This window comes from Saccopteryx bilineata, chromosome 9 (genome assembly GCF_036850765.1).
Source record: "Saccopteryx bilineata isolate mSacBil1 chromosome 9, mSacBil1_pri_phased_curated, whole genome shotgun sequence".
NCBI classification, from domain to species: Eukaryota; Metazoa; Chordata; class Mammalia; order Chiroptera; family Emballonuridae; genus Saccopteryx; species Saccopteryx bilineata.
In genome coordinates, this window is record NC_089498.1 from 23,484,402 (window position 1) to 23,497,188 (window position 12,787).

The 12,787-nt window shown below is 47.2% G+C and overlaps 1 protein-coding gene across 2 annotated transcripts in view; it reads left to right on the forward strand.

Moving 5' to 3' along the window:
* The window catches only part of HYDIN (HYDIN axonemal central pair apparatus protein), a 365,754-nt gene that overhangs the window by 289,018 nt on the left and 63,949 nt on the right, over nucleotides 1-12,787 (forward strand). For both annotated transcript variants that reach the window (XM_066243172.1, XM_066243173.1), the window contains exons 45-49: nucleotides 1,498-2,100; nucleotides 4,736-4,966; nucleotides 8,818-9,098; nucleotides 9,317-9,499; nucleotides 10,704-10,823. In XM_066243172.1, the coding sequence (XP_066099269.1) occupies nucleotides 1,498-2,100; nucleotides 4,736-4,966; nucleotides 8,818-9,098; nucleotides 9,317-9,499; nucleotides 10,704-10,823 (1,418 nt within the window). The remainder of the gene's footprint in view (nucleotides 1-1,497; nucleotides 2,101-4,735; nucleotides 4,967-8,817; nucleotides 9,099-9,316; nucleotides 9,500-10,703; nucleotides 10,824-12,787) is intronic.

The following is a 12,787-nucleotide window of genomic DNA, read 5'->3' on the forward strand; positions in this document are numbered from 1 at the left end:
CACCAAGAGCACAGCAGGGGCTTCGGCCACTGTAACTCTCTCGCTCCTCACCAAGAGCACGAGCAGGGGCTTCGGCCACTGTAACTCTCTCGCTCCTCACCAAGAGCACGAGCAGGGGCTTCAGCCGCTGTAACCCGCCCTGCAGCCCAGCACGTTTCCCCTCCAGAAAACTGCCCTGATACTGCTAGTTGGATTTTATGGTGGAGCAGAAGATAGAAGGAAAAGGACCAACATCTATGAAACACTGATTGTGTGCTAAGTGCTGGGGTTTTGCTTCATGTAACCCTGTCATAATTGGCATCCTGCCCACCCTGCGAGGTTCAAAGACAGGAACCTCTTCTGAGGTTGAGAGAGATGAAGTTGCCATTCCAGCATCCCTCCCAGTTTTGTCTGACCACAGCCCTTGCTCTTTCCACTGTCCCCTGCAGCCCCCTACATGGTACAAAATAGGCCTCTTTTACTAAGCTACAAAGCCAGTGATGCCCCTGTGCTCCAAGCACCTGTCCTTGAAAACAGTCAAGGAAAACTCGCAGCATGAGCTTATTCTTGCAGACAGTGCATCAGCCTGCCAAGGTTAGAGGCCATATCTCTGTCCTCTGCAATGGGGGAGGGGCCGAACAGCCAGAGCAGCACCCAGGGTGTAGCCGGCGGGTGTGCTCGGAGGCCGCTGCAGCACTGTGAGTGCTGAGAGTGCAGCTAAAGCCAGACTCCCAGCCAGTGTGCAGACTGGTCCCAGTAGGTGCGCAGGAGACAGTGACCACAGTACCCTGTGGCATCTCCCAAGGCTTCTGGAAGCGAGAGTACGGGGGACATTCTTGGTGATCTTTTCCTGTTGATGCTGCAGAATACCAGCTCTCAACTGGGAGTGCACATCAAAGTCACTGTGCACCTTTCTCAAAATGTAAACGCTGGGTCCCAGCCAGATCTATATATAACAAGGGAGGATCACGGAATGGATTTTTTTTTTTTTTTTTTGTATTTTTCTGAAGCTGGAAACGGGGAGAGACAGTCAGACAGACTCCCGCATGCGCCCGACCGGGATCCACCCGGCACGCCCACCAGGGGCAACGCTCTGCCCACCAGGGGGCGATGCTCTGCCGTGACCAGAGCCAGTCTAGCACCTGGGGCAGAGGCCAAGGAGCCATCCCCAGCGCCCGGGCCATCTTTGCTCCAATGGAGCCTTGGCTGCGGGAGGGGAAGAGAGAGACAGAGAGGAAGGGCGGGGGGTGGAGAAGCAAATGGGCGCTTCTCCTATGTGCCCTTGCCGGGAATCGAACCCAGGTCCCCCGCACGCCAAGCCGACGCTCTACCACTGAGCCAACTGGCCAGGGCCTGAATGGATATTTTGATAAAGCTCCCCACAGTGATTTTTAGGCACCATCTTGGTGTATATAAGTGGTGCCTAGAATCCTGTGAGCACTTCTGACAAAACAGAACATTCTCTTGCTCTTCCTTCAAGAACGGTTTTAAACCTATTTTATGTGTTTTGCCTTCTAGACTCTTTCCAAATTGGAGGCCAAGACGGACTCACTAGAAAGAAAAACATCTGAGAGGGAGCAGGTAATAACTGAGAAGGAGGAGCTGAACAAGAAGAGAAAGAACCAGCTGGCGGATAACACCCTTGGGCACCCTCTTGTCCAAGACCAAGAGGACGGCGAGGGGGACCTCCTGACGGACGCTGACAAGGCTTTGGCCCAGAAGTTTCAGACCTATGAGTTGACTTTGAAGGATATTCAGAACATCCTCAGATACTGGGATCGGAAGCAAGGAGTGCAAGTGCATCACGCCGGGGCCGAGGACCTGGCCCACGAGCCCGATGACCAGCGCCAGGTCCCATCCGGGGGGCGCAGAGGCCGCAAGGACCGGGAGAAGGAGCGGGCCGAGAGGGAGCGCCTGGAGCGGGAGAAGGCGGAGAGGGAGCGCCTGGAGAAGCTCCGGGCCCTGGAGGAGCCGAGCGATGGTGCCGAGGCCGACAAGGAGGACGACCACGAAGGGAAGAAGGAGCTGGGCGTGCCGTTCATTAACATCCAGACACCCGACTTTGAAGGCTCCAGCTGGAAGCAGGCCCTGGAGAATGACAAGCTCCCCAAAAGCGATCAGGTACACTTCTGCAAGATGGAGGGGTAATGAGTCAGGTGGCAGGTACCATGCCAATTGTCACGAAAGTTTTCTTTCTACAGAAAACCCATATCCCTTTCATTCCATTCATCTCTGATGCCCCCTTGGATAAGGCACTGATAGCTAGACAGGCCTTTTCTGCTTGGTGAAAATCCATAGAAAGTGCCACAAATCTAAATTATTTCATCTAACTTCATAAAAAAGCCACCTGTAGAGTTGATTTTTTTATTCAGCAGTATTGCGTGGACAGTACGATGCTCCACGCTGGCAAGACCACGGTACTTTGAGGTGAAGCAAGAGGCTCAACCACTCTAACATCTTTTTCCCATAAGCTTCCCACTGTAACAGAGATTATATATCACATAGCTTTTATGTTCCTAAAAACGGAAGGTTTTGCCAAAGGCCACCTTTGGTGGTAGTTTGCAGGGGATAGTTTTTATAGCCTTTTGTCCAGGGACAAACTTTCTCAGTTAAAAGAAATTTAATTTTTTTGGTTTATTTACAAAAACAGATAGGCCAGATTCAACCAGGGATGGGGCGGGGGGGGGGGGGCACAGTTTGCTGACCTCTGGGTTAGTTTATCAAAAACTAGATGTAACATTAAGAAGTAGAGGAAAGAGCCCATGATAGTTATAGAGCAAGTGAGGTTAGATGGGAGGGTAAGGGTCATTCAGGAGGGTGGATTCTGATGCGGTCTGGCCTCCGAGTCTCGCCACAGTGGTGCCAGGTGGCTGAAGAAGACAATTAGAGGACTCCCGACACCAACTCCTTTCATTTCATAATTATGCCAGGTCAGCCTGCGGTAAGGAGTTGTTTTTTGTTTTTGTTTTTTTCCAGAAATAGTTTTTGTGGGGTGTTTTTTTTTTTTTTAAAGAAAAGAAAAGAACATCTCATCTTGGTTGGTACTCTAGTATTATAGGCAAGATTACCTTCTGGCTTCAATTTACATAAATAAATAAATAAATAAATAAATAAATAAATAAATGTCAAATCCCATGTCAGTAATGAGAAAAATAAACCCACCAAGATTATCTTCTTGCCTTGTTTTATGTTCTCCACATTCCAAGCCATAGGTTAGAGCAGTGGTAGTCCACCTGGTCCCTACCGCCCACCAGTGGGCGTTCCAGCTTTCATGGTGGGCGGTAGCAGAGCAACCAAAGTATAAATAAAAAGATAGATTTAACTATAGTAAGTTGTTTCATAAAGATTTATTCTGCCAAACTTAGCAAAAATCTGACATAAAGTACTTGGTAAGTAATTATTATTATTATATGCTTTAACTTGCTATAACTCTGCTTTATAAATTTTATAAAGTAAAGTTACTTCCCTACTTTATAAATCACCATTACTGTGGAACCGGTGAGCGGTTAGAAAATTTTACTACTAACAGAGATACAAAAGTGGGCAGTAGCTATAAAAAGGTTGACAACCCCTGGGTTAGACTCCTGGTTGGCAAACTGCGGCTCGCGAGCCACATGCAGCTCTTTGGCCCCTTGAGTGTGGCTCTTCCACAAAATACCACATGCGGACGCTACCTTGATAAGGAATGTACCTACCTATACAGTTTAAGTTTAAAAAATTTGGCTTTCAAAAAGAAATTTCAATTGTTGTACTGTTGATGTTTGGCTCTGTTGACTAATGAGTTTGCTGACCACTAGGTTAGACTATTGCTTAAAGAACTCCTTGGCTCTAGTAATTTAACAATTGGTACAAATTATTCATCTCTTTCCTCCAAGACATTCTAAATCCTGGATGTTAACTATAGTTACACATTAGTCAGGAAATGTCTCTAGCTGCTAGACCTACAGGATTAGGGGCCCAGGATTACTTGAAGATCATGACCTGCAAGGCCTAAGAGCCTCATTTGGTCCACAGAATGGACACTTGGGTGGGCTAGAACATGCACTGTTGTGATAACAACCATTGATCTAGCAGTAGCACCCTTAGTCTGAGGGTTTTACATACTGAGTAGGAAGTTGATACTAAATTTTCAAACCATCTGCTCTGGAGCATGCTCGCTCTTTATATATCAGAGCACAAAGTGGGGGTAACATGGGGAGAAATTCTCCCAAGTTTCTTTCCGACTCCTCTCTTCCCTCCCATCCTTCTCCCTTTCCCAGACCTTTGTTTGTTTGTTTGTTTGTTTTTTCCTTGCTATATTTGAACCTGCTTCCATCCCAACTTTCTTTCACCTTTGGAGGAAAGAACATTTAGAGATAAAAGAAAAATTAACATGGGATCTGAAATATAGATGGGACAATGATAGGCATCAGAATCCTAAGAGCTGGTCTCTTTAAACAGGGGTTTATTGAGTGCCTACTGTATGCCAGGTCATGTACTATGTTGACCTGGTTCTTGTCCTAATAGAGTTTACGGTCCATTTGCAATGACAATTAAATAGTCACAGGAAAGTGACAAGTGCCTGGTCTGGAGGCATGGGTCTGGAAGACCTGCAGGACTGTGTCAGAGGCCCGTCACCCCCTCCCCTGACACATGGCCACCTCGTGGAGTCCACTGGGAACATGGAGGGAAAGGCGGGAGGGCTGAACCACGCTGCATTCTAGATTAGAGGGAGCTCACCTTCTACGCATGAAATTAACTGTGGACTTTTCTTTAGATCCTAGACTTCTTGGGTCTGGGTTCCTCTGGAATGACCATCCCAGCTCCTGTCTTATTCTCTGTAATCCCCTACCCTGTGAAGCGGCTGCCTTCATCCACAACAGAAATCTTGCAGCATTTTGTGTTTGTAATTCCACTATCCGAAGAGCTCTCCCTGCTGGAGGAGAAAAGAGAAGTGGAATCAGAGGCAGAGCTGTCAACCACGACCACCACCACCAGTTCTGCAAAGGTAGGGTGTGAGCCGCTGTCCCGGCCTGGGAGAGAGTGTCTCCCTCCACGCGGCCAAGAAGTGGGTGCGCTGCTGGCTGTCGTACTCGCTCAGGTGTTCCCCCTCCACTTGCTGGCGATCCTGCCTGAGGACCCCGCTCCAGCCTCTCTGAGCTGCACCTTCCCTGGCCTGACTTTTCCTACTTCCCAAGAGGAAAAAGAAAATGACTGGTTTTCATCTCCCAACCTTTCCAGTCCCCATGGGAGGGTCTAGGGAACTTGTCAAATTACTATCAAGTGCCCTTGCAAGAAAAAATAAATAAATGCAACTAGCTCTTCCGAAAAGATAGTATAATATCTGTGTGAAGCTAAGTAATTTACCCAGTACATAAAAATATGAGTCAACAGGCACAGGTTAAGGAAACATGCCCTACTAGAGAAAGAACAGGTTATGGAAGAAGTTACGATAGGAAAATTAGACTACGGTGGCCCAAAATTTGAATCTCTACTCATGGTCTCCTACAAACCATGCATATCAGCAAAGAACAAACAAATTCAGCAGCAAATAAACCCACCTGCAGGCCCTGCCTACAGCTCAAGCAAGGGACGGAGAATGCCCAGTCTTCAGTTTGCGAGCAAGCAGGAAATCTACCCCTGTGGGAGCAGCGTCCGTGCGCAGGCCTTACTAGAGCAGAGCCCAGATAAAAAAGAAAAGCTTGTCCACATCAGAGATCACTATCACTCTTTTCTGAAAATTGGCCATTGCCAGGAAAGAGTTACGCATTCTTGGGCCTAACCATTTTAGGAGGAACTCTGGTTTCTCTCCAGTTGACAAAGGAAAGCTCTTCATTCTAGAAGAATGACAGCTGACATTAAAGAAAGAAGGGTAGGATTAGAAAAGAATTGTTGTGATCCCCGCTGGGGGTGGGGGATGATTAATGAGCACCAGCGATACAAAAACCAGCAGTTTGTTAAGGAATAAGACGCTCACTGCAGCTAAAGCACCAGCCCACAGGTGACGGGCCAGCTGCAAAGGGAAGAGCCTACTTTATCATGGCCACATCTGGCAGGCCCCACTCCAGCCACGCAAACACACTTCACATCTGTATTCATGGGTCAGCCTGACATTATTTGTCCCCCATGGTGGTGGAGTGTGATGTACACAGCATCCTCTATACATCTAATCAAGCTTTTAAATCTAATTTTCAGCTTATGGGAAATAGAGTAGATAAAGGAATAAGTTAGATGTCGGCCTCAGAATAGACAGAAAATTTCAGACTGTGGAGTATTCTCTAAGAATACAGAACTAGTCTCTCCAAAAAGTCAATGTGACGGGGATTGGGTAAGGGGTCTACATTAAAAGATACTAAAGGCCCTGGCCGGTTGGCTCAGCGGTAGAGCGTCGGCCTGGCATGCGGGGGACCAGGGTTCGATTCCCGGCCAGGGCACACAGGAGAAGCGCCCATTTGCTTCTCCACCCCCACCTCCTTCCTCTCTGTCTCTCTCTTCCCCTCCCGCAGCCAAGGCTCCATTGGAGCAAAGATGGCCCGGGCTCTGGGGATGGCTCCTTGGCCTCTGCCCCAGGCGCTAAAGTGGCTCTGGTTGCGGCAGAGCGATGCCCCGGAGGGGCAGAGCATCGCCCCCTGGTGGGCAGAGCGTCCCCCTGGTGGGCGTGCCGGGTGGATCCCGGTCGGGCGCATGCAGGAGTCTGTCTGACTGTCTCTTCCCGTTTCCAGCTTCAGAAAAATACAAAAAAAAAAAAAAGAGAGAGAGATACTAAAGAAACACAACAACAAAATGCAATATAGGAACATAGTCCTGCCAGCGTCAAGCTTTCTTTAGGGTCTTGGCCTCCTTCTCAGGGGATCAGGTGCCACGGAAAGCTCTGGTCTTCTCTTTTTTTTTTTTTTTTTTTTTAATAAATTTTTATTAATGGTAATGGGATGACATTAATAAATCAGGGTACATATATTCAAAGAAAACATGTCTAGGTTATTTTGTCATCAAATTATGTTGCAAACCCCTCGCCCAAAGTCAGATTGTCCTCCGTCACCCTCTATCTAGTTCTCTGTGCCCCTCCCCCTCCCCCTAACTCTCTCCCTCCCTCCCTCCCATGTCCTCCCTCCCCCCCCCCCTTGGTAACCACCACACTCTTGTCCATGTCTCTTAGTCTCATTTTTATGTTCCACCAATGTATGGAATCATGTAGTTCTTGTTTTTTTCTGATTTGCTTATTTCACTCCTTATAATGTTATCAAGATCCCACCATTTTGCTGTAAATGATCTGATGTCATCATTTCTTATGGCTGAGTAGTATTCCATAGTGTATATGTGCCACATCTTCTTTATCCAGTCTTCTATTGAAGGGCTTTTTGGTTGTTTCCATGTCTTGGCCACTGTGAACAGTGCTGCAATGAACATGGGGCTACATGTGTCTTCACGTATCAATGTTTCTGAGGTTTTGGGGTATATACCCAGTAGAGGGATTGCTGGGTCATAAGGTAGTTCTATTTTCAGTTTTTTGAGGAACCACCATACTTTCCTCCATAATGGTTGTACTACTTTACAGTCCCACCAACAGTGAATGAGGGTTCCTTTTTCTCCACAGCCTCTCCAACATTTGCTATTACCCGTCTTGTTGATAATAGCTAATCTAACAGGAGTGAGGTGGTATCTCATTGTAGTTTTGATTTGCATTTCTCTAATAACTAATGAAGCTGAGCATCTTTTCATATATCTGTTGGCCATTTGTATCTCTTCCTGGGAGAAGTGTCTGTTCATGTCCTCTTCCCATTTTTTTATTGGATTGTTTGTTTGTTTGTTGTTGAGTTTTATGAGTTCTTTGTAAATTTTGGATATTAGGCCCTTATCTGAGCTGTCGTTTGAAAATATCAGTTCCCATATAGTTGGCTGTCTGTTTATTTTGATATCAGTTTCTCTTGCTGAGCAAAAACTTTTAATTCTGATGTAGTCCCATTCATTTATCTTTGCCTTCACTTCTCTTGCCATTGGAGTCAAGTTCATAAAATGTTCTTTAAAACCCAGGTCCATGATTTTAGTACCTATGTCTTCTTCTATGTACTTTATTGTTTCAGGTCTTATATTTAGGTCTTTGATCCATTTTGAATTAATTTTAGTACACGGGGACAGGCTGTTGTCGAGTTTCATTCTTTTGCATGTGGCTTTCCAGTTTTCCCAACACCATTTGTTGAAGAGGCTTTCTTTTCTCCATTGTGTGTTGTTGGCCCCTTTATCAAAGATTATTTGACCATATATATGTGGTTTTATTTCTGGGCTTTCTATTCTGTTCCATTGGACTGAGTGTCTATTTTTTTGCCAATACCATGCTGTTTTGATTATCGTGGCCCTATAATATAGTTTAAAGTCAGGTATTGTAATGCCCCCAGCTTCATTCTTTTTCCTTAGGATTGTTTTGGCTATTCGGGGTTTTTTATAGTTCCATATAAATCTGATGATTTTTTGTTCCATTTCTTTAAAAAATCTCATAGGGATTTTGATGGGAATTGCATTAAATTTGTATATTGCTTTGGGTAATATGGCCATTTTGATTATATTTATTCTTCCTATCCAAGAACAAGGAATATTTTTCCATCTCATTGTATCTTTTTCGATTTCCCTTAACAATGCTTTGTAATTTTCATTATATAGGTCCACTGGTCTTCTCTTTACTCCTCTTCTATCTACTCTAGTGTAGGTGGCTGGGCCCTGCCTGCTCTAGGCAGCCACCAGCATCCTGACCCTGCAGCGGCATCACCCCAGACTGCAGACGTGTTGTCAGCATCTGTGTCTTCTGTTTGTATGCATGTAAGATGAGTATTTAAGACCTTGTCCTCACTTTTAATTAAAATCCAGGAGGAGCTGACCGCCTCAGCTAAGGGGAGCAAACAGAAACTGAAAGAAAAAACAGAACCGGTTCGCGAGGCTTCAAAGGACACTCCGAAGGACACTCCAAAGGACACTCCAAAGGACACTCTGAAGGACACTTCGAAGGACACTCTGAAGGACACTCCGAAGGACACTTTGAAGGACAAACGTCCCGTGGCCTTCAACAAGAAGGGCCTTCCCGTTACGACCTCATCAGAAATAGAACAGAACGACTTGTCTGAGCAGCACTCCCAGGAGAAGTTCGTCAGGTGGGCCTCCGAACAACCCAGGGAGAGAAATGCTGAAGCCCCACATGGAGGGCGCAGCTGTCACGGCCCCTGATGGGAACAGGGCTGTCCTGCCCGGGGGACCCTGTGGACCGCCATGCCCAACCCAGCGGGACAGGACTTCCCCCAGGCAGCCATCCTGTCTTCCCTTGGCCCGAAGGGAGCATTCTCATTTGAAAAGCCCATGCGGTCATTTGCAGGCTGAATAATTTCCGGTGGGTCGTGCCAGCCAATGGTGAGGTGTCACTGAGAGTACAGTTCTCTGCTATGAACCCCGGGAACTATGACCAGACGTTTAACTTTGAGATCCTTGGAACTGGCCGCCAGTACCAGCTCTACTGCCGCGGGCTTTGTTGCTACCCGTCCATCTGTCAAGACCCAAAGTAAGTGTATAAAGAAAAGGTTGACAGGCACATTTTAGGTGCCCCCTCCATGCTACTTTGAACAAGGTAGCTTTTCATACTAATGTGGAACTGGGACATACCCCAGGCCCTCCTGTCCTGGCCTTCAATGTCTTGGACACTGACTAAGCCACAGAAATTATGTGATTCCATGAGACTGAGATGAAGTTCATATTTGGCTAGTTAGTTTGCTTATTCAACCAGTAAGTGAACTGAAACAGGCTTTATATTTCCTGTAGGACTTTTTGTGCTACAGTATAAAGATATATGCGCATCTCCACGGGCATGCTTTTTTCTGAGCTACTGAATCCTGCGACCCCTGTGCATGATATAAAGGCACTTGGCTGAGCAAGCTAGCAGGGCAAGCCCCCTCCCTGCCCCTGGGAAAGGGCCCCCTTTTTTTTTTTTTTTTTTACAGAGACAGAGAGAGAGTCAGAGAGAGGGACAGATAGGGACAGACAGGCAGGGATGGAGAGAGATGAGAAGCATCAATCATCCGTTTTCTGTTGCGACACCTTAGTTGTTCATTGATTGCTTTCTCATATGTGCCTTGACCGTGGGCCTTCAGCAGACTGAGTAACCCCTCGCTCAAGCCAGCAACCTTGCGTCCAAGCTGGTGAGCTTTTTGCTCAAACCAGATCAGCCCATGCTCAAACTGGCAACCTCAGGGTCTCGAACCTGGGTCTTTCACATCCCAGTCCAATGTTCTATCCACTGCACCACTGCGCCACTGCCTGGTCAGGCGGGAACGGCCCTTTTATAGCTTGTTTACCCAAAGGAGCTCTTTTGAAATTCTGACTAAGGAGCCCTATTGGGCAAGGAAATTGGAAACCAGTTAATATTCACCAGAACTAGTTTTCCATAGGAATTCTTGGGAATTTTTCTAGCTGGGCACACAACAACAGGAAATTGAACTCAGCTCTCTCATCAGCCCCTTGTTATGAAAGACAACAGTGGGAATCTTTTTTCTCAATTTCAACTGTACTGTTTTCACTCAGGGCCCAGGGAGGGAGGTAGCAGGAATAAAGGCTCAACAAAGGTCTTCAGATTAAGAGTCATTCAGTCTCCAGGCACCTGGACCCTTTGCTGAACAGCGAGTGTTGAGTTGATGTCAACACGAAGTCAACACCAGGTGGTGGCATTGAATTTCCTTTCCTCTCCTCTTCTCTTCTTCCCCTGCATTCAGAGTGGTGTTCCCACGGCGGCAGATGGACATGAAGGCAGATGAGGTCATCTTTAAGAAGTATATTGTGAGCATGGAGAGGTTTTACTTCGGACCACTGCTCTGTGGAAAATCAAGAGATAAGTAAGTGTTCCATTATCTCAAAGCAGGTTTTAGAACCCTGGGTTGGACTCCTGAATGGTACAAGCAGAGTTTCTATGTAGACATATCTTTTATTAGTGCTGCCTGAGTCCCTGAACCACAAATTAGCAGAACTAGGTTCTTGTACCACAAGTTTCTACTAAGCACCCAGATGAATAGGGGTACCATTTGCCCAGAGGGGAAAGCCGAGAAGAGGACGAGGCTTTGGAGGGGGAAGGATGGGAACAGGGGTTTACTTTGGGATATGTTAAGTTTGAGATGCTTGGAAGATACAGTGAGTAGCCATGTAAAGCAGGGAATAAGCTACAGGGTTTGGGTTCTCAGAGGAGAGAGACCTGTATTCAAGACAACAAAAGCTGTGGGCGTGGATGAGGTTGCCTCAGAAGAGAGGATACAGTAAGGAGAGAAGGAACACAGAAGGAGCCCCAGAGCGTTCCACCATTCGCAAGAGCTGAACCAACAAAGGAGATGGAAAAGAGGGCCAGAGCTATTGATAGAAACCAGAAGAGAGTGGTATTGCAGAGCCACAAGAAGAGGGTGTAGTCAGCTACTGACCACGGCTGAATGCTGTAGAGAAGGTAAAAAGATGAAGACATCGGTGTCCACGGGGTTTAACAACTGGAGGTCACTAAGCGCCTCAGCAAGAGTCTCTTGGGGGGAATCCCGAGGATGTAGCCCCAGTGAAGTGATTTGAGGAGTGAGAAAATGGAGGCTGGGTGTGAAGATAGCTCCGTGGGAAAGCTTAGCTGTGAAGGGAGTTGGGGGAAGTTGAGAATGGGAGGGAGACATGGAGTCCAGGGAAGGCTGCTCATACACTGTTGGAGTGCGGGAGAAAGCACGGGCCATCGCTCCCTGAGACAACACAATGGGATGTGTAGATGTTGGCCTTTGCCAAGCAGAGGGACCATCATCTCACACGAGGAGAGAACTTCTGGAGCAGATAGGTTTACGGATTTGGTTAGAGCAGTGAGAGGGTTCCCATGCAACTGTTTATTTTCTCCCTGGTGAACGATGCGAGGACTCCCTAACAGGGAGGGAAGTGGAGGGAAGTTAAAAATGTTGAGAAAATAGAGAGACGGTGTGAAGAAAATGTTTTTGTAGAAAGTGGGAGAGCGAGAATATTAGAGAAATGTATTAAGATCACCAGGCAGAATCAGAGGCCAAGGTGAGGTGATGCTAGATTTTCAGTGTTAGATTTTAGTGGTACTAGTTTTGTTTTTTTTTCCAGCTAGATGCACGTTTCTCATTGTGTAGGCAGGGAGTGAGCCCCAACCGAAACCAAGGTCTCAGCCTGTCATCACTCAGTCTAGCAGGTGTTGTGATGAGTAGAGAGGTTGATTTCTGTGGCGGAACACACGGGCCACCCTTGCTCTCCATTCCCCTAACATCTCCACTTTGTGTCCTGAGATGCTGGACTAGAAAGCGAAGGTGAGGAGGGTTTGCTGATGATGGAGAGGATCGTCGGGGCCTCCTAGAAGGGCCTAGCAGAGAGGAATGCGGGTCAGGTCGATGGACATGAGGGACAGACAAGCCGAGGGTTGGGAGTCAGGGAAAGAAGGCCACTCAGAGAGGCACGTGTTCAGGATAGCACTGGAGTTAACCAGGGTTTGGGGAAACGGCACTGGTCCAGGAGGAAGACAGTGCCCAGAAACAAGGACCAGTACAAGTAGGTATAATTCATTTATTCTTTTAACCCTTACTGAGCCTCGGTGTTCTCATTTGTAAAACGGGAAAGGAGTAGCTAGCACCCACCTCCCAGCTTTGTGAAGCCTGCCCTGGAAAACGCACGCGAGACTCTGAGCACAGTGCTGGGCAGCAGGTGTCAGGGCCACCCCCCTCCCCCTTTGGCAGCCACACCGAGGGCACGCTGCCTCTCTGACTCTGATTATCTCAGCCATGCTCTTGCCTCCCTTCCTCCATCATAACCTGTCCACCAAGTCTTTCGG